The 22,222-nt window shown below is 45.0% G+C and overlaps 1 protein-coding gene across 1 annotated transcript in view; it reads left to right on the top strand.

Moving 5' to 3' along the window:
* The window catches only part of LOC308287627 (membrane-associated guanylate kinase, WW and PDZ domain-containing protein 1-like), a 108,266-nt gene that overhangs the window by 31,912 nt on the left and 54,132 nt on the right, over positions 1-22,222 (top strand). Inside the window, exons 7-9 of the mRNA XM_080728856.1 lie at positions 5,354-5,385; positions 6,005-6,049; positions 15,844-16,126. Of these exons, the coding sequence (XP_080584982.1) occupies positions 5,354-5,385; positions 6,005-6,049; positions 15,844-16,126 (360 nt within the window). The remainder of the gene's footprint in view (positions 1-5,353; positions 5,386-6,004; positions 6,050-15,843; positions 16,127-22,222) is intronic.

Genomic DNA, 22,222 nt, shown 5'->3' with positions numbered 1-22,222 from the left:
GCGTGTGTGTGTACGCGCGCGCGCGCGCGTGAGGGGATCTTACCCTCTTGTTTTCTACTAAATGCCATGAAATACAGGGTGCAGAAAAAGAATCGCTCCCATTTCTCTCGTCGGACGTGAGGAATTGTGGGTCGTATTTCAAAGACAAATGAAAATGTTTCATTTGAGATCTGTCGTCGCCTGGTGCGCGTGCGTGTATGTGTGTGTGTGTGTGTGTATGTATGTATGTGTGACCCCACACAAAGTCAGCTTTGCATGCACGTCTGTCAGATGTCAATTCAAGGATCACACACACACACACACACACACACACACACGCACACACACACACACACACACACACACACACACACACACACACACACACACACACACACACACACACACACACACAGAGACACCAGAGGGCAGTGCGCTGTGGCTCGGTGTACAGGCCATGTTTGGTGTAGTGACACTGCTGTGCAACTGAGTATTGATCAGGCTTACAGTAACTCCAGTGCTAAGCCCTAAACATAGCCTCTGAAATGCCTAACCCTGACCCTAACCGCCAACCTCAACTCACCATAAAACAGGACTGGGACCATGGTCCCCACAATGTCTCATTTCTCAACTTCTATCGATGTATACTGTACGTCAGGGTTCCCCAATAGGCGGCCCGCGGGCCATTTGCGGCCCTCAGGGGGCTACTGTCTGGCCCACACCAACCCCTGTAATAATGGTAGTATAAGAGCAGCAACAACATTAGTATATCGTCTTTGTCAGGTGGAAACCTTGTATGTCCAAAACCGTTCGTTTTGTATTTATCATCTAAAAAATGTACTAAACTAGTGAAAACAGCAGATCTACAAGCACACAACACCTCGCATCGCGAAGCGTAGTGTGCGGAAACGCCACCGTCGCCCCCTGCAATGTTGTGGCCCTCTGCTTGGTACCCTAGACATGATTCGAACCTTGGGGACAACTATTTGGGGAACCCTGCTGTACTTGTGTTATTATTTTTAAAACAATTAAAATGGTGAAAATAGCCGATCTACAAGCACACAACGCCTCGCACCGCGAGGCGTTGTGTGCTTGTAGATCAGCTTGTAGATATATGTTACTTTTTTAGATATATAGATAGCTATTTTCGCTATTTGGTAAATGGTGCATTTATATAGCGCCTTCGTGCATGGCGCTTTACAGAGATTTTGCATTACATTCACCCATTCACACACACACATTCATACACCGATGGCAGAGGAAACCATGCAAGGCACCAACCTGCTCATCAGGAGCAACTAGGGGTTCAGAGTCTTGCTCAAGGACTCCTCCGAGCCCGGGATCGAACTGGGAACCCTTCGGGAACCCTCTGTGTTTTAAGACGGCAACTCTACCCTTGAGCCACTGCTGCCCGGCTCAGGAGTAGAGCTACTTTTGTGGGACACTTTTGCATGATGAAGCAGGGCTTTCGTTTATGGAAAAAAAAAAAAAAACAGACATTTGTCACTTGGAGATACGAGGTTTTCTGCCCGACATTGATGATATACTGTTCTTGTGGCAGCATTTGGCACTCACAAGTATAGTAAAACACACACACACACACACACACACACACACACACACACACACACACACACACACACACACACACACACACACACACACACACACACACACCCCCCGTGCACTGTGCTCGTTCAGGTGGGTATTGTCGTGCAGTGCTTCTCAGTCCGTCGCTATGCTGAAGGGGGAGAAGCTAGCTAGCCAGCTCACCCCGACAACGGTTGCCTGGAGACCGTCTGTCTGTCCGTCCGTCCCCACTGGTCGCCAGGCACCGTCGCCACGGTGACAGATGGGCCTGCACTGTCGGAAGCCATCGCTCTTCAGGCCAGATCTAACAGTGTGTCCACACACACACACACACACACACACACACACACACACACACACACACACACACACAGGCGCGCGCGCGCTCACACGCTGTAGCGGACATCACATCATAATCTGCTCTGTAATGGCCTCCATTTAGTGACCACTGTGACCAGGTTGACTGTAACAGTCCTCCCCCGTTGGGGGGTGTTCAGTCAAGGATATATCGTTGTTGTCGGGCAGAAACCTCTTATCTCCATATTCTAACTCAAGGGGTCTTCAACAGGGGGTCCGGGACCCCTCAGACTTACTACAGGGGGTCCTCCAAATCTTTCTGTGACTTTTCGTTTCTCCTATTTAGGCTTGGACTTACTGATATACTTACATAATAACTTGTCTCTGTTGGGCGGAAACTGTTACTTTTGAGGATTCAAATTAAAAAATATAAGAAAAGTAGATCTATATGCTCAAAACGCGTCGCTTTGTGGACCTGCTAATTTTATGCTTTTTTGTGACACTGTAGTATGATCAACTAGAGCCACACAAAATGTTAGAATATCCAATCCAATCCACTTCATTTTTTAAAGCACATTTAAAACAACAGTGTTGAACCAAAGTGCTGTACGCTCAGTAACAAAGACAGAAATACCAAGAGCAAAAACAACTCACAATTGTACATTGAACATGGAGATAAGAGGTTTCTGCCCGACAGTGAGCTTAATGCACAGCCACACTCATGGACCTGCCATGGTGCTTGTGTGTGCCTCTGGCACGTTGCTTGCACATGTACTGTACGAGCTGGAGTGTATGAGTAATACAACACTGATAAATGAAAGAAATATTGATCGAAAGGATGGGAAAAAAGACAGGGAGCTTAACAGTAGAAGAGAACAGCTACAAACATGCTGCCTGTCACTGCCTTAACCTGAGTGAATACAGATGTTTGAAAGAGGGAGAGAGAGAGTGTGTGTGTGTGTGTGTGTGTGTGTGTGTGTGTGCGCGCGCGTGTGTGTGTGCGCGCGTGCGTGCGTGCGTGCGTGCGTGCGTGCGTGCGTGCGCGCGCGCGTGTCTGCTATCATATCGCACACACAACACCACCGACCCCTCTCCCAGGATCCTGTCTCTACTCTATCATACTGAACGTGTTCAACGTTTATTCATGTGTTGATTTTGACGACACATTTTGATTGAGTCCAATCAATTTGGTTTACATTGTAGTCATCTGAAATGTTTTAGTCTAGTTTTAGTCGACTAAATACCATTTGATTTTAGTCGACTAAATCTGCAGTTGATTTTGTCTACAAAAATTACTTTGGCGAGCCAAAGTAATTACTTTGGCGAGGCAAAACATTACTTTGGCGAGCCAAAGTAATTATTGCCGTAATGCCTGATTTCACACATGATTGCATGCTGAAAATAGCCGATCTATAAGCTCACAACACGTCACACTGCCGCTGTTCTGAGATTGAGATTGAAAACATTAACAGAGTAAAAATGTATGGTTGGGTTGAATTGGATTTAAGAGTTGGATTTAAGGTCCCATTCCAGTCATCCCATTCTTCCATAATACTTGCATATTGTTGCTTTTGGGAGCAGAAACTTATGGTATTGCATTGCCATGTCTCCACTATTTATGTTTGTGTGATTAATATCCTACTTATAGAGCTGCAATTCTTTTGCTATTTTTGTTATAGTCCAAGTGGCTCATTGTGTGTGTGGGCTTCATACATATTGAACCAATGAAACCAGTGAAAGTCCTGAGAGCTTTTGAATACATGTAAAATAATATCTATCAAATTTGGAACACAGGTTCCAGGTTTTCCATTTCCTGAAAAGTAATCGCTTCGGACGTTGTATTCGGTATTTCCCCTGACCGACGGCTACAAAGTACAGTACACGCTCGTTTTGCGCCTAGTTTACACATGTAGTTTCAGAGCCTCTAACGATGTCTCTGTACGGACAGCATTCTGTTGATGCCCGGGTACATCATTGATGCTGCAAGGACCTCAGCTCATCTTGTACGCATGAGGACTCGCCATGGCTGTACAGGAGTGGATGATGATGGAGCCTCGGGTTTATGGGAGAGTTGTGATGCGCGTGTGTGTGTGTGCGTGTGTGTGTTTGTGTGTGCGTGCGTGCACTGGCATCAGGCACTTGTCTCCGTGCAGGTGCGTGGAATGTTTACCAGCGTTTGTGTGTCGTTGTGTGGAGGGGGGAGGGTCCGCTCTCCTCAGATCGAGGGGAGGGGATGCGAGACAGAGATCGAGGGAGAGCGGGGAGGAGGGAGAGGGAGGGGGGTGCGTTGGTGATGCTGAGGGAAGGGGGGAGGAGAGAGAGAGGGCAAGAGAAGAGGAGAGAGAGCGAGAGAGAAAAAGAAAAAAAGGAAAAGCGAGGGAGCGCGGGCGCGAGCGAGCGAGCGGGGGAGAGACGTCAGGGGCAGATTGAAAGGGACTGCTTCTAGATGCTGGAGCCGGCGGTAGCGTCGACGGCGGAGCAGCAGCTTGGCGGGGCTTTGCAGCGGACGCACCAAGATGGTCTCAGTAAGAGGGGAACTGACGGTTGCCTATAATATAATGTTCAATATCTTGGACTCCTTCTCCATGGGTAATATGACCGCTAAGGAAGCTCTGGGAAGCACATCGCTTCTCTCCTCTCCTCTTTTCTCTCATCTCTCTCTCTCTCTCTCTCTCTCTCTCTGTGTACACAGCATTAACACAGAGAGTGTACAAATGGAAGCGTTGGGTTCCGTTTGCACTCTCTCTGAGTTAGCGATGGTTAAAGCAACGCGGAGGATTCTCACTGTGTAGAGCTCTGTTTCTTTCTGCTTTCATCTTCATCTTTTCTGGATCACTTACTTTCCCTCTCTCTCTCTCTCTCCATCTCTCTCTCTCTAATTTGGTCTTTTTCCCCCTCCAACTTGAACTTTTTCTTTTCTGGTCTTCTGGCGCACACACACACACGCGCGCGCGTGCGTAGCGATTCATCTTTTCCATTCCAAGCGCGTTGGGGTTTAACCCAGGGAGCGCTGAGGGGGTTTAGCGCTCCGGGGCGCCAGCCTGCCGAGCCCCCCTGCCTCCTCCACTGCACCAGAGGAGGAGAGAGAGAGAGAGAGAGAGCCGGAGCCGCTGGCCGCACTGCTAATGCAGTTAGATCACGCTGCACACCCCTCTCCCTCTCTCTCTCTCTCTCTCTCTCTCTTTCTCTTTCTCTCCACGCGCACTCACACACAGTCTCACACTCGTGCACGTGCTCTGCTCTCCAAGCGCCGAGGCGCACGGAAGCTTGGAAACGGGCGCGCGAAAGGAGTTGGAACGAGGGAAAGACGATGAGATGAGGCGGAGGAGAGCTAGACGAGAGATGCTCACACGTCGTTCTGGAGTCTTTCTTGTTACCTGTTCTTTTGTGTAGCAGTATTTTTATTTATTTTTACTTGGAGGAAAAAGTGGATTATCTGTTGGTAATCCTTCTGCATCTCTCTCTCTCTCTCTCTCTCACTTCACAGGGGTGGCACCTGCAAAAAAGAGCCCAAAACTGGTAAGTACCAACGCCTTGTTTCTTCAAGTAGTGTTATCCCTTTCCACCAACCCATCCATCCGTTTGTCTGTCTGTCTGTCTGTCTGTCTGTCTGTCCATCCATCCCTCCGTCCATCCTTCCCTAACAGAGTGATGTTTGTCTCATCCTGTCTAATACTCTCATGTGGATGCTTTGACATTGTCTGACGGTGTGTGTGTGTGGGTGTGTGTGTGTGTGTGTGTGTGTGTGTGTGTGTGTGTGTGTGTGTGTGGGGGGGGGGGGGGATATGAGAGTGTTGTACAAGGTCGGATACCCCCACCCCCCCGCCACCTCCTCCCCCCACCACTGTGTGGGAGGAGGGGGTGCATGGGGGGGCTTTGATGTACCACTCATCAACATGTGGTCATTCACGCCCCCCCACCCTCCCGAGTGTGAATTGAATGTGTGGTGATAAATCTAAAGAGAAGCACACACACACACACACACACACACACACACACACACACACACACACACACACACACACACACACACACACACACACACACACACACACACAGAAGCCCTGTTGATGGTGCGCTGGCTGTGAGTGTGTAACTTGTACATTCCTGTGCAATTCCCACGTCTCCCTTTTGACAGGACGATTTTGAGCTGGCTCCGCCGTACAGAGATTACACTAGGAGGGTACGTGTCACGATGTTTTGGTGGTAGAGGGTGATAGTTTCTGGGGGGGTTGTGGTGGCAGGGGGGTGAGGAGTGGGTGTGTGGTGGTATGGGGGTGAGGAGTGGGTGGTGTTGGTGGTGTTGGTGGTGGGTGTAGCTGGTAGGAGTGATGGTGATGGCTGTCGTTGTGTTTTTGGCTGATACTGGTGGAAGGGTTTTGGCACGAGGCTTTACTTCCTTATATAGTCTGAGCATTTTGTGCACAAATCGTGCAGTTAATGATAGAAGCATGAAATTTGGCACGCAGTTAGAACATGCCATATGGAACATTTCTGGCTATAGGGACATGGCAGATTTGTCTTGGGAAACTTGTGGGAGCCAATCAAAGTTGGGCTCTCTATACAGTAAAATAATACAACAAATAAATATGCTTTAATTAGCATGTGAGGGTTTCAAACTAGGGGTTTTTCATGATTCTGAATCCAATGCAAGCATTTGTTTTGCACTAAAAACATTCCTTTCTGAAACACGGCCCCCACAAAACTGTGAAATGTGACGACTCATCACTAAACCATAGTTTTATGGGGGCCGTTTTTAGCCCAGGGAATGTTTTTTTGTGCAAATCAAATGCTTGCATTGGATGCAGAATCATGAAAAACACCTAGTTTGACCCCTCACATGCTACTTAAAGCAGATTTATTTTTTGTATTATTTTACTGTATAGTAAAGTCTATGAGAGCCCAACTTTGATTGGCTCCCACAAGTTTCCCAAGACAAATCTGCGATGGCCCTATAGCCAACAATGTTCCATATGGCATGTTCTAACTGTGTGCCACATTTCATGCTTCTATCATAAAGTGCACGATTCCATCAACATACTGCCCTAAACGCCCAGACTATTAGGTTTTAATGCAGGATGACGTAGAGCTTCGCTTGTTACCCATTTTATACTTACTTTATAAGTATATAAGTATAAGTATAAGTAGTGTTATGGCAACACTGGCCAATATACGAGCTCACCAGAGCTTGTGCATCGTTGCTGTCGAGCAAAAACCTATTCTAACTTGTGTTTTAGTCAAATAAATGAACGCCCCAACTTGATCACTCTACAGCAGGGGTGGGCAACTTTGATGATGGCGAGGGCCACTATATTTCCACCTTCACTCCAGAGGGCCACATTGCATACTGCTACGTCATACTTTGTCATACCTCATACAAAAGAAGCAACAGCTATTTTTGCCTCTTTTGAATTGGAATCCTGATTTTTTTTTTTTTATTCTTTTTTTTTTGAATCCTGAAATGTAACATTTTGATTCAATTTCAAACGCATTTAGTTATAGACTCATGTTAACTTTATGAACCTAAATACAAATACATTGGACATAAAAAAAATATGTTTTAATATACTAGTCATTAAAGCAGGTCATGTTTGGAATTGTGACAGCTGAAATCAATAATATATCAGTATTCCGGTATTAACCTGAGGGCCGCATTAAGTGAAGTTGGGGGCCGCATGTGGCCCCCGGGCCACCAGTTGCACCCAGTATGCACTACAGTGTCACACGAAGGCACCAAAGGCAACGGTTTGTGAAGCTCGCTTTCCTTGGTGTGTTTCAAGCTTTTGGATCTGCTACTTTTTCTATATATTTTTTTATTTTTTTATTTGAATGCTGAAAGGTAACAGTTTTTGACATGATGAGGTTTCCACCCGACAGAGACGAGATTGGCTATTGTTTAGCATTTTGTCTCTTTTTTTTCGCCTATAATAATGGCCCAAATAGGGGACACAGGTTGAAAGTGGCTAAAGTCGTAGCGTCGATGCATAAATAATGTTTTAGCCTGCTGGCTTTAACGGTGAGACGTTCAGAGACGTTTGACTTCAACCAGCCGTACGGCTGTAACCTGCCTTTAGAGTGCTCCCTGCATGCAACATGCTGGGCTCAGCTTGCTTCTAATGACGTTATAACTCGTAGCGGAGAGAAGGGGAGCCTAATGGTGGAGAGAATGATGACTTGTGATGAGGCAGTTAGGCCCTGTGCTGCTGCCAGGGGTGTCACGCCAAATCCTGGGCCCTGGGTACAAGGATTCACTGCGGGCCCCCCATGAATATCTGCTATTGAAAAACAGCAGATATACAAGCTCACAGCGCGGCACCGAGTGCCGCGCTGCGAGCTTGTATATCTGCTATTTTTGAAAAATCGTGAAAATGTGTGCAAGAAGAACCTATGTCAAGGACCCCCAAGATGATATGTATTTGGCCACGGACCCCCATCTCAAAATATTTAGTTCCAGGGACCCCCCAGAAGCAAAATTTGAGTTAGAAATGTTCGCTTAAAAAATACATATATTCAAAGATTTTCACACATTTTCACAACTTTTCAAAAATAGCAGATCTACAAGCTCGCAGCGCGGCACTCGGTGCCGCGCTGTGAGCTTGTATATCTGCTATTTTTCACTGGTTAAAGCATTCAATAATTCTAGGCCTAAATGGGTTAACTATTGAAAAATAGCAGATCTACAAGCTGGGGCACTGAGTTCCGCGCTGCGAGCTTGTAGATCTGCTTTGAAAAATCGTGAAAATGTGTCTTTGAAGTCTTTAAATATTTCAAGTCGCTCTTTGAATACTTCAAAGCCTTCTAAGGTTTTTGTTTTTATGTCAGTGGTGCTCAAACCTTTTCATGTGAAGGACCCCCAAAATGATATGTATTTGGCCACGGACCCCCATCTCAAAATATTTAGTTCCAGGGACCCCCCCCAGAAGCAAAATTCGAGTTACAAATGTTCGCTTAAAAATCATATACTCAAAGATTTGCACACATTTTCACAACTTTTCAAAAATAGCAGATCTACAAGCTCGCAGTGGCCGCGCTGTGAGCTTGTATATCTGCTATTTTTCAATAGTATAAAATAATTAAGGCCCCTCCACCTTGGGCCCTAGTAACTCAGTCCCACTGCCCATTGCCTTGTCCAAACTCTCCTGAACTTGAATGTAGCATCTTATGTTGAAAGAATTGCCCTCTCTGTGTAGATGCCATTACGCCACATCTCCAGTATTGACTTGATTATGCTTAGTTTAGTGTGGCATCAAGTACTGAAAATAGCCGACCTCCAAGCTCAATCGTTGTGAGCTTGGAGGTCTGCTATTTTCAATCTTTTCACCAAAAGGCCCTTTTAGAAATGTCAGCCCCTGCCTCTCTAACATTCTCTGCACGTCCCTGCTCCACCCCCTCCCATTCCCTCTCCCCAGCTCCCTCCATCCCTCCCAGCTCTTCTATCTCCTTAATAAGTTATTGGAGCAGGAGATCCCCCCCCCCCCCCCCCCCCCCCCCCCCTCGCCGAACCCAATGACCGCAGAAGGTCAAATCTAATAGAGCCAACAAGGACATTTAAAGCTACAATCCGTGGTACTCCTTTGTTGAAAGGAGTTAAATAGGTTATCTGAACCCATCTGTTTAAATGGTAGAGTAGTGTTAGTAAAGCTGGGATCCGCTGCTTATATTTTTCATGCATTTTAAAGCCAATCTGTTTTGGTAGAGTAATGGTAATTAAGCGATCTTAAACGAGAGGGGCGTGCTTTACCGCGATTATTTGCGCGACGGTGATGTGGTCTGCGATGAGGCTGAGCCGAGTTCCGCGAGCATCACTGAAGTGATTTTATCCTTTAATGTATTTAACCTATTACAATGGCCGGGTTTAAAAGCGATTTTAGCCCTTTGTAGCTCACACATGGTCGTAGAGACAAAGCCATGACCGTCATGTTCCCGGGTTTACATGGGTTCGGGCAGAGCGACTTATTTAGCACCCTACAACTACACCAACATTCAGATTTCACTAACAAAGTGCTTAAAGGACAACTTTAGTTTTTTTACAACAAGGGTTCATATTTTAGATTGTAATTAAAGAATATAAAAGATGAGTGTTTATTTAATTTACTTCTTTCTATTGTTTTAGAGATTCTTATTTCAGTGGTTGGGGCATGCGTACAAGTGGCTAAATATTTCATTTTACACAGAATAAGCCGATTCCCAAGATACAAAGCAACCTTTCATGGTTGGATGTGACTTATGGGGGCTAGAAGTGTTACTGTAAATAGCAATAAAGAAACTGCTGGCTTATTGTGTCTAAAAAGACATATTTAGCCACTTGTACGCATGCCCCCATACGTACACATGCCCCACATTTTAGCACGGTAAACGTGATAAAACAATAAAACAAAGCAAATGAAAACATTTTAACTCTCACTTTTTCTTTTCTCTAATTACAATCTAAAATATGAACCCTTGTTGTAAAAAAAACCAAAGTAAAAAAAAACAAAGTTGTCCTTTAATAAAGTCTCACACTTGTCTAAATACGGTACGGCTTTCTATAATTACCCGTATCCTCCGTGTTATTTAATAAGAAGACTTTTTATCCGATCTTTTTCCGTGTTTCCTTGTATTTCCTGGTGTTCCCCATGTGCACCAACCCCATCTATGGATCGGTCAGACATTCGGATAAAAATGTAAAGAACACAGAGGATACGGGTAATTATAGAATTCCATACCGTATTTAGACAGGTGTGAGACTTTATTAAGCACTTTGTTTGTGAAATCTGAATGTTGGTGTAGTTGTAGGGGGCTAAATAAGTCGCTCTGCCCGAACCCATGTAAACCCGGGAACATGACGGTCAGGGCTTGGTCTCTACGAACATGGGTGAGCTACGATGCGCTAAAATCGCTTTGGGAAACCCAGCCAATATCATTATCACAATATTACACCCACACCCCTGGAGTGTAATATTGTGATTATACAACCGTTACTATCATAATAAAACACGTACAAATGTATTCATATCGTGGGGTGTTTCTATCTCAAAACAACAACCTTTCTGCGAGCGTTATCTCTGTTCTCCTGGAAATACATGGGGTCTGCTATCAGAGACTGTTTACTCAGCCAGTCCAGACACAACATTGGGATAACTGTGCGCTAGACAACATTATCCTAAAATGAACTCATACAGAAACAAACGGCTCTCATTGTAATTAAGATATTCGAAATTATGCTACTAACGCAAACGGCCCATGCAAACCGCTAGCCTAGCCACTCTGCTCTGCCTAGACCAGTGTTCATTTATATGGAGACCCCTGGTAACCATATATGGAGATCCATGCACTGTATATGGAGATATGCTGTGAGATCCCAAACATGCTTACTCAGTTATTCATTATGTGAAAGTCCTTTGACGTCTGACATCATACATACAATCCCTTTTCATGCCCATACATGGACATCCCTGTCTGTAGAACCAGCCACACATATATGGGCTGTCTTTGCCATCTGCATTGGCCATACAGTATATGGATTCTGTTAGTGTGGTATGTGGCCGATGTGGCCTCCATATTTGGGCATTCCCATATGGAGTCCTGTTAGATATGGGCTTAATATTGATGACAAGGATCTCCATGTATGGGCATAAAACGGATTCTGTTAGTATAGTTCCCTTGACATCACAGTGATGTCAGAGCTTAGTACTTTTAAGTTCATTTTTATACCAATACTTTTGTACTTTTACTCAAATGCATTTTGAATTCCGGACTTTTACTTGCAACCGAGTATTTCCACATTGCAGTATTGATACTGTTACTCAAGTAAAACATTCCAGTACTTTTTCCACCACTGCCGTTTTGGACATAACGAGGTTTCCACCCGACATAGACGCTTTGCTGGTTGTTTGGTGTTTATGTAGCGAGCGAATGGAGAGGGCAGAACCTCGAGACGATTCGCAAATGAAGAGTTGCTCTGCGGTCAAAGGTGACAGAAGCGTTTGTGTTGGCTCCCGCATAAGCCATGCATATATATATAATTTTTTTTATGGTTGTGTATTAGCTCTCTCCCCTTTCTGCCAGAGCTCCTAATAGAATAAGCTACATCACTTTTGACACGGCACGCATATTAACAGGGATCCGCGCCAACCCGACTTAACCCATTTAGGCCTAGAATTATTGAATGCTTTAACCAGTGAAAAATAGCAGATATACAAGCTCACAGCGCGGCACCGAGTGCCGCGCTGCGAGCTTGTAGATCTGCTATTTTTGAAAAAGTCGTGAAAATGTGTGCAAATCTTTGAAATATATGTATTTTCAAAGCGAACGTTTGTAACTCAAATTTTGCTTCTGGGTGGTCCCTGGAACTAGATATTTTGAGATGCGGGTCCGTGGCCAAATACAAATCGTGTTGGGGGTCCTTCACATGAAAAGGTTTGAGAACCACTGACATAGTAGTCTCTCAAGAACAGACTAACTGAGCTCCAGTTAAGTGAAAAGGACCTTTTCTTTGATGATGGCTGGCCAGATTGCTAGAAACATGGGTTTTTCAAAAAACCTTATAAGGATTCAAAAGACACTTATAGAATCGGGTCAAAATTCGAATTTTCACGATTTTTTAAAAATAGCAGATCTACAAGCTTGCAGCGCGGCACTCGGTGCCGCGCTGTGAGCTTGTATATCTGCTATTTTTCATTAGTTAAAGCACAATATGTGTACCCGTTCTGAATGGGTTAATATTTGCTAACGTACCGCGGCTCTTTTATGTCTAACAAGGATGATGAATATAAACATGAACTGCGGAGGTGTGGGAGAAAATCTGTTCGGGGGCCAAATGTGTGGATGTATCGAAGACGTGACTGCAACGCAACGTCGGAAAAGGCCGAGCGCTTTGATATATCGCCTCTGTCGGGTGGAAACCTCACGTGTCCTAAACTGTTACTTTTCAGGATTCAAATTCAAAAGCAACAAAAGTAGAAATGGAGCTTGTTCATTTTTACGATCACCTAATCGATCCTGCTTATTGAGGCGGGATTTTATCCAGCCCACTATTGAGCGGTTTCTAATATTTTGTGGAAAGATGTGAGACGACAAATTCTGTTATCAAACTTTTTTTATTGGCCAGTTGTTGTGACTGTGAGTCTATGAAGATGACAGTGACAAAAGTAACAAATATCATTAAATATCATTACAACAATCATTCATTAGTGTGCAATAAGTGTTAAATGGCTTTATATTATGAATGGTACTGTAATAATGTCTTGATCGCCTCTTGTCTTGATTGTTTAAACATGACGTCATGGGCCACTATGCTCAATATAACAAGCTTGATAAGCCCAAAGCTTATTGATACCGGCCGGGTACTCAACACATCTGTTATCGAGTTTGTAGCGGACCCTTGTTTCGAGGCTCCATCCCTAATCAAAAGTAACAGATCGACAAGCTCGAAACGCATCGCTTCACGCCACGTTTGGAGCTTGCGGATCTGCTACTTTTGATGCTTTTGTGTGACGCTGTGGTATGATCAAGGAGGGCGTTAGTCTACAAAAAAAATAAAAAAATGTTTAAAGGACAACTTTGTTTTTTTACAACAAGGGTTCATATTTTAGATTGTAATTAAAGAAAAGAAAAAAATAGTGTTAAAATGTTTTCATTTGCTTCGTTCTATTGTTTTATCGCGTTTACCGTGCTAAAATGTGGGGCAAGCATACACATGGGGGCTCTAACTTATTCTTATTGCTATTTACAGTAACACTTCTAGCCCCCATAAGTCACATCCAACCATGAAAGGTTGCGTTGTATCTTGGGAATGGGCTTATTCTGTGTAAAATTACATAATTTAGCCACTTGTACGCATGCCCCCAACCACTTGAAATACGAATCTCTAAAACCATAGAAAGAAGTAAATGAAATAATTTAAACACTCATCTTTTATATTCTTTACTTACAATCTAAAATATGAACCCTTGTTGTAAAAAACTAAAGTTGTCCTTTAAATATGGAGATAAGAGGTTTATACTCAAGTCCAGGAGAGTGGCCTTCCCCTCTCAACCACATCCCAGATATGTTTTCTTTCCGTTCCATCCCGGAGGGGGATTTGTTTTGTGGGGGTGGTTGGTGCTGAGGAGGATGAGAAAGCCTTCGTCGCTGTCATCCTCTGTCACCGTCTGTCTCTCTCTGTCTCCCTCCTATACAGTATGTGTGTTCCACCACCACCTCGCTAGGGAGTTGTTAGCAAGGGAGAGACAGGGAAGAAGAAGATGGGATCGTAAAAAAAAAGGATGATATCAGATGTTCAACAACTTCTGATGTAGTCGGAAGCAGGCCTCGCACTTCTGGAACGGTATAGCGAGTGACACTTATAAAACCTCCCTGTAGTCTCAGAACCTTCAGTTCCCACCGCCTGCATTCAAATCCTGGGTAGGCTGCTTAAGTACCCATGTTATTTTAGTTGCCAGAGGAAATTTATGAGGCTCCCCCCACCACCCATTTTGTTTTCTTTTTCCATATTTCTGACTTCACAAGTAAAAAAAAGAAAAAAGAAAAGAAAAAAATAGTTCATTCCAAGCCCCGGGAGTGTATCTCTGTGCCCTGTGAGCATGTCTCGTCGGTATGCAGCAAGGGAGCGGAGTTTTATATTAATACATTCCAGCTCTGTGCTAAACAAAAGGAATAGGCAATGTAGTGCTGTCAGTTGAGCTGTATTTCTTTTATTCGCTTTTCTTTCTTTTTTTCCCCACTTCCCCATTCGGCTGAATGACTTAATCACGGGAAAGCATTGAGGTCAACACCCCCCCCCCTCTCTCTCTTTGTTTCTCCCCCTTCCTTCTCATTGTACTGTACAAACTGCTAGCCCTGATTCGTTACGCTTTCACCCTCCACTCCAGAACCATTTCCTAATTATAATAATTCTTCGGCGGTGTCGGGCAGAAACCATGTTTTTCCATGATAACTGTTCTATTTTTTTTATTTTTTTATTAACGCCTTTCTTGGTCAGCCTCACAAAAGCATCAAAAGTAGTAGATCTGCAAGCTCGAAACGAGCTTGTTGATCCTCCTATCATACCTTCTTCCGCTCCCCATTGGAAAGTTGGTAAAGTTCACTTTCAACTTGAACTAGTTCAAGTTCAAAACTTCTAACATGAACTAGTTCATTTCATAGTTAATAATTCTACATTTTGAACTAAAGTTCATGGTTCCCCAAAATGAACTAACTTAGTTCTTTTTAGTTCTTTTTTGAACCATAATATAGTTATACTTTTGGCTATTCAAATGTATATATTTTTTTAGAAGTTACTGCAAGTTATTATTTGACAAAATTATTGACACCGCCCATATGGAACTACACAGAAATTATTTCATCCAACTTAACATTGAGGTGCCCATAATATTTAGGTTCCCAATGCCCAGTCTTCCTGCACCTTTATTGTGAAGGCAGAAGTTTCTATCCGTCGGGCACATCTGCATGTTTCCGCGTTGGTTAAAATAGCTGATCTACAAGCTCACGTTGTCTCGTACATGCGGCGCGTTGTGAGCTTGCAGATCAGATATTTTCGTCATGCAACACACGTCATACGACAAAATATAGTCAGGCTTTACTTGGATGGGAGACGACGTAACGAGGAGGAGACTCACACACACTGCGCTCCATGTGAAGAGAAGCACCCAGCTGCAGACAGCACCGCTCACATATCAACGTTCGCGAGGTCTGTGCTATCGGAGCATGTGAACGCAAAGAAAAACTAGTGGACGGACGACCGCTGTCCTCCGCGCAAACGGGCCGGCGAACGCCCGTTCACGGACGCCAGAATGAACGCGTTCGACATGTAACGTTCATCAAGCTGAAACAAAGAACGTTCAGTTCACGTTCGCCCCAAAATACGAACGTGTTCTTGAACGATCGTTCATTGAACGCATTCGGCTACAACACTGCCCTCGTCTTTGTCTTCGTCAAGCGATTTCTGATCTGTCCCCCTGTCCCCCTGTCCCCCTCCTCCCTCCCCCTCTCTTTCAGCAGTTGTCACGGAAGGACAGTCAGAACAGCTCCCAGCACAGCGTGTCCTCCAGCCACCGGAGCGCGTCCCACGGCGACTCGCCCGCGCACCACCACCACCACCACAACAACGAGAGCGGCGCCCCCGGCGGCGCCGGCGTCGCGCCCCCTCCGGTGCCCTCGCAGCCCCTGCCGGGACTCCCCACCCAGCAGGACCACCACCCCGGCGCCGACGGCACCATCCAGAGGAAGCCCGACCCCTTCAAGATCTGGGCGCAGTCCAGGAGCATGTATGAAAGTAGGCGTAAGTAATATGATTTTTGGTGGCGGTTCTTTGGGGGAAAGCTGGGTTGATGGCGCCGCGTGGTTGTTGGAGGGCTGGTCGATCGCCCCCCTCCCCCTGGTGTTGTTCTGCTGGGTGAGTGATGCTGCTGATATCGGACGGACGCATGCATGAGTTGGTGGGGTTTTTGGGGGCCAGTGGAGCTGGGTTTTTGGGGGTCAGTTGGAGTACTGTCATTTTTACTAGTCTGTCGGGTAGAAACCTATCGTCTCCATACTCGTAAATCAACGCTCTACTTGATCACACTACAGCGTTACACAAAAGTATCAAAAGTAGCAGATCTACAAGCTTGAAACACGGCCCAAGCTTGTTGGTCTTGAGCTTGTTGATCCACTACTATTACTTATTATTATTTTTTCCCCTTAAAAGTAACAGTTTTGGACAGGTTTCCACCCGACAGACTCGATATATTCCTAATTTCCTACTACTACTCTGGGAAAACCCTCCATTTTATTTGAAGTAATTATTTTAACCAGTTTGTATGGTAGGAGAATCCCAGCAAGCCAAATGACGTCATGATGACGTCCTCCGGTGACTCCGGTGACGTTCAGAACTGGGCCAGATCACAGCCCATATGGGGATGATCTTGACGTCATTACCAGGACGTCGTATGGACTTAATGTTATTGTTTGTAATGTTAGGTACAATATGAGCATAAGGTTATATTCTGGGACATATCTGACTAGTTATGATGATATTTATCTGGCCTCGATCGGACCCTCTCTGATTAAGCCAGGACGTCCGTTTTCGTGGGCAGGATTTTTATGTTGGTTGAAATCAGGTGATATTCTAGGCCAGATCTGACTAGTCATGGTTTGACTTGATCTGGCCCCAATCGAGACGTCACTGATTGGTACAATAGAGGGTATGCGCGTGACATCATCATCATACCCGGAAGTTATGCGGGAACGCCTACTGAGTGGCAAAAATATACTTCATGGCCTTGGTAACCCATACATCCAAACAGAAAAGTCCTTATCTGATTGCATTAAATGATGTTAAACGACGTTAAACTCACTTTGCAACTCACTTTGCCACTCGATATGCCACTCGATTTGCCATTCACTTTATGCATGCGCATACCCTCTATAGCACAAGTAGCACAATCTGCAATGGTTGGAGCTGGTCCCTACCTACTAGAGAACACGTTGAAACATACTGGCTGATGTCAATAAAGTTATTTGAAGCAGACTTCTCCCCCCGTCGGCAGAGCGGAGTCGACCCGCATAAAACTTACAGAGTGTGGCTTTAAGCGAGCTGTGTAGGGGGTAAGATCCAGCGCTGTTGATAAAAGAAGTCGCCCCTCGAGATCTTTATCCAAGCCTTCCACTGTTGCGCCTTGGAACAATGCGCGCCAGCAGTGCCATTAACCCACTTTAAGAACATCATTGAAGCTGGTCGTCTCCAAAGACTGAAAGGAGGATTAGTCGTCCTCCATGCTGTAGTTCAGGAGGAGGCAGCTGCTAGGCTTAAGGACTTTGCATTCACTCGGCTAGATAAATGAAGCAGGTCACAGTTTACCCATTATTTTATAATGTCTCTCAGCCTTTATAACATGGAGGTAAACCGAGACCTTGCGTTGGTTTATTTGCTTTTCTGACACGGTTACAAATATGGCAACATGACAATTATATAGTTCTTAATAATTCTCTACACGAACAACCTCTACATGAAAGTTGTTCCCGACTACCAGGAAGAGTAAACAGAGCCTGTTTACTCGGCCATGTTGACTCAACTCAATGTCACTGTAACTAAGACATTCCATAGAAATTCATAGATTTGACGACTACGCTAGACTGAAAGCCGAGCTATGTAGCCTTGTAGCCGAGAATCCAGCACAGATGTTCTCTTTACAAGTCCCGCCCGAATGCCCCCTGTCACTCACTGTCCTACATAGGCGATGCTTAGAAGCCCCCAAACGGCCTGGGGCTTGTAAGGAAGAGGAGCGTTGCCCCTTTCCCTCGTTTAGCTACAGATACGCTGACATCACTGTAGTAACAAACCAGTAAGACTCCCTAATCGGGAGATAAGCGACCTGTCAGGACGCATGTATATGTTACCGGATGTTTGGGTAACGCAGGACGTTCTATGTAAGAGCGCTTGTTTTGTCGTTCACCACACACCAATCACCACCAGGTGGCGACGACAGCCATTCACTAGTGAAGGCGCTGACGTCACTCGTTTGCGACTCTATTTGCGACTTTATTTACTAGCCTAGCCTAGCCTAGCCTAGCCTAGCTTAGCCATTAGCTCCATTGTAGTCACTTGGACAGGGCGTTTATCGTGGGCTTGCCCAGGCCTTACGGCCTGGGCATAAATATAACGATTGCATTCACCACGGCTTCGTAACTCGCGCGGCGCTCCGCCGGCCGCGCGGCCCTGGCCCGCTCTTCGCGGCCACTCGCACCTGCGGTGCTCGGGGGCGAAGAGCAGGACCAAGGTCCGCTGGCCTGCGCGCCGCTTGCAATGTCGTGGACAATCGAGCGGCTCCGTTCCGCCCCGTGCTGCACAACGAGTGCTCCGTTTCTCGACCGTCCTGTTTCTCTAGCAAACCGTGACATATACACAAATTGGCCTGTAAGTGGCATTGGTTCCTGGGTGTAGGCCGGGGGATGTGCGGCCACATGAGTTGCGAGATAGTGTGTACCAGTTTGCATGATTTTTAGGCAAGATCTGTTGGAGCAGTGTCCATTAATGTTGTCAGCAAAAAGCAGCCTCATGGTGGCGCTAGAACAGGGGCCTGTGAGAAATCAGGGTCAGAGGTTGTGATTTGCCAGCCAAGGAGTGTGTGTGCAAAGTTTGGCATGGATAAAGGCAACGGTGCCGGAGATAAGAGTAGGGGCAAAAGTGTGACGTGACGTGACTGACAGACAGCCGGTGGAGGTTTTGAACTGCGACGTGGCAGTCGCAAGAACACACATGTGATCGATATAAGCTGATCTAAGGAGTAGATTATAGTGTCTTATTATCACGTCTGCCAAACGGAAACCAGCCTATCAGAACCAAGGGTTGGAACTATGCGCTTTAGAATAAAGTTGAATCCACTGCGCTCTTCAGGAAAGGTTGCGTTGTGATGCAGTGCGGTGGGGTGGGTGCCAGTGGAAGGAGCATCACATGGTTTCCTAAGCCTTTAGATCCACTGTCAAGGGGAGGAACTTTGACAAAAAGTCAAACAAAAGGCTGAGGATTTGCTGTTCTTCCAAAATACTTTCCTTCTCTCTGGCGCGGCTGCTCTTGAAGTGAAGGACTTCCATTATTTAGATGCCTTAAAAAAGAAAGGAAATGCAGAGATAGCAGCATCAGGGCGAGGTGTGGGTATTGATGCAGAGGGCCTGAGAGGTCTGCCGAGTCCGAGCACACGGTTAGATTTTGAATGGAAGAAGCAAGCCAGGCTTTGCACGAGAGCTCCGACCGATGCCAGGTTTTTTGGGGTCGTCCGATGCCGTTCCCGATTTTGGAGGGCCGTTTACGCGACGCACTGTGAGCTTGTAGATCTTTGAAGTTTGCAAAAGGTTTGAAAATGTTCGCCTATAACGATTGGGGCACATTTATCGGCTGCATAATTGACGCCGTCAAATAATGGCAGATACAGGTATATCGCATGGATTAAAAAGTGATTGAAATGTTTTAGTCGTGAGATTTAATTCTGCTTTAACCCATTTAGAACGGGTACACATTATTGTGTATCATTTTTTTATGCTTTAACTATTGAAAAATAGCAGATATTCAAGCTCGCAGCGCGGCACTCGGTGCCGCGCTGTGAGCTTGTATATCTGCTATTTTTCACTGGTTAAAGCATTCAATAATTCTAGGCCTAAATTTAATCCATGATAATATGGGCCAGACCACCGATATATCGGTGGGGCTCTACTTACTGAGAGAAGCAGGGGGGGTGGGGCGGTGTGTGATGTGACCCCAATTACCTGGATTTACCTTTACTCAGCACTTTGGCATCTCTGTGCGATGGAACCTCACCTGGGATTCATCTTGGCCTAGCTTGACCCAGTTCTGTTGCACCGCCGCTAAAGAGAAAGAAATGATGGTGGCTTCACCACATTAACACCCCTAGTGTCCCTGTTCTATTCTAGCGGGGGGAGATTTCTGCAAAAAGAAAAGAACGTAGATCCAGTATTTTTAGGTGAAGAGATTAAGTTTAGAGCAGCAATTTTACTCTTGGCAAAACACTAAGATTTTAATGATGATATAACATTAAAATTTTAAAAAGATTAATAGTTCACCCCAACTTGAGTTATAATATTTTTTAATATTTTTTTACAATAATATTTTTTTTGTATTTTTAGCATTCCTAAGCCCATCATTTGATTACAATAAATGTACGCCCATTGTTTGACAGCACGATCATCTGTGTATTTTGGATTCATGTCAATTTGTGTTTTCAGACATTTAACCACTTGAACCGTCAGTACTTAATAAATTTGACCTTTCACTCTGTACTTAGTCTGCTCTTTTTCCCCTCTACACCAAAGCTCTTTGCCGAAAATCTGCGAGGCCTTGTGAGCTTGTAGATCTGCTATTTTTGGCTAAAGTCATCAGAATAAGGACACTAGGGTTCAAGTGGTAGTTGAGGTGTGTGCGGTAGGCACGGGGCGAAAGGATGAGGGAAATGGAAAGCGATGGCATGTGAAAGAAAGAACAAGGGACAGTAAAAAGCAGGAGAGGACAGCGGCGTAGAAAACCCTGGGGTAAAGGAAGACAGCTAGGCGGCTGGCGGGGGAGGGGGAGTTAACATCGGCGGGACGGAGCGGTGCCAAACCAGGCGAGCGGGATTGAAAGTGACAAGACGGGGACACCGGGGTAGGAGGACAGGACAGGACGACTTGAGCCGTGCGGGGCAGGCAGAGGGCAGGCGTCAACATTCCTCAGCACAGAACCTGCAGTGCTAGACGACTGGCAGAGCCCCGACGGGCCTCCAATCACACTGGACACAGCCAGTTGTTATTTAGGCCTAGAATTATTGAATGCTTTAACCAGTGAAAAATAGCAGATATACAAGCTCACAGCGCGGCACCGAGTGCCGCGCTGCGAGCTTGTAGATCTGCTGTTTTTGAAAAAGACGTGAAAATGTGTGCAAATATTTGATTATGTATTTTTAAAGCGAATGTTTGTAACTCAAATTTTGCTCCTGGGTGGTCCCTGGAACTAAATATTTTGAGATGGGGGTCCGTGGCAAAATACAAATCATTTTGGGGGTCCTTCACATGAAAAGGTTTGAGAACCACTGACATAGTAGTCTCTCAAGAACAGACTAACTGAGCTCCATTTAAGTGAAAAGGACCTTTTCTTTGACGATGACTGGCCAGATTGCTGACATAGAAACACAGGTTTTTCAAAACAATCTTAGAAGGATTCAAAATACACTTATAGAATCGGGTCAAAATTCAAATGTTCACGATTTTTCAAAAATAGCAGATCTAGTGCCTCGCTGTGAGCTTGTATATCTGCTATTTTTCAATAGTTAAAGCATAAAATAATGATACACAATAATGTGTACCCGCTCATATTTTAGATCTTTCATGGGCAGATGTGACTTATGGGGGCTGGTGTAAATATTAACAAAGACATTTCCGGCTTATTGTGTCTAAAAAGACATATTTAGCCACTTGTACGCATGCCCCCACCCACTGAAATCAAGATACTAAAATCACTAAAACAATAGAAAGCAGTAACTGAAAATATTTTAACACTCATCTTTTCTTTTCTCTAATTAATTTTAATTAATCTAAAATAAGAACCCTTGTTGTAACAAACCAAAGTTGTCCTTTAAATGCCTCTCTCCTTCTCTCTCTCTTGTTTCTCTGTCTGTTAGTCCAGCAGATTAAGTTAATATTTCAGAAGAATCGTTTGACTTGTGATACAAGCACCAAATGTGGCAGCGATAACGCCAACGCTTTTCACAAAAAGCCCGTTAGCCATCTGAAAATTGATTCATGTTTGCTGTGGCATCATGTAAAAAGAAATGAAAAAGCTTTTTTCGTCATAGAAATGTAACGGCTGAACATATTTTTTTGTAATTTAGTAGTTTAGGCAACAGAGTCT

The sequence above is a fragment of the Nannobrachium achirus genome, assembly GCF_963921795.1.
Source record: "Nannobrachium achirus genome assembly, chromosome: 6".
NCBI lineage: Eukaryota > Metazoa > Chordata > Actinopteri > Myctophiformes > Myctophidae > Nannobrachium > Nannobrachium achirus.
This window is presented reverse-complemented; position numbering and strand designations above follow the sequence as displayed.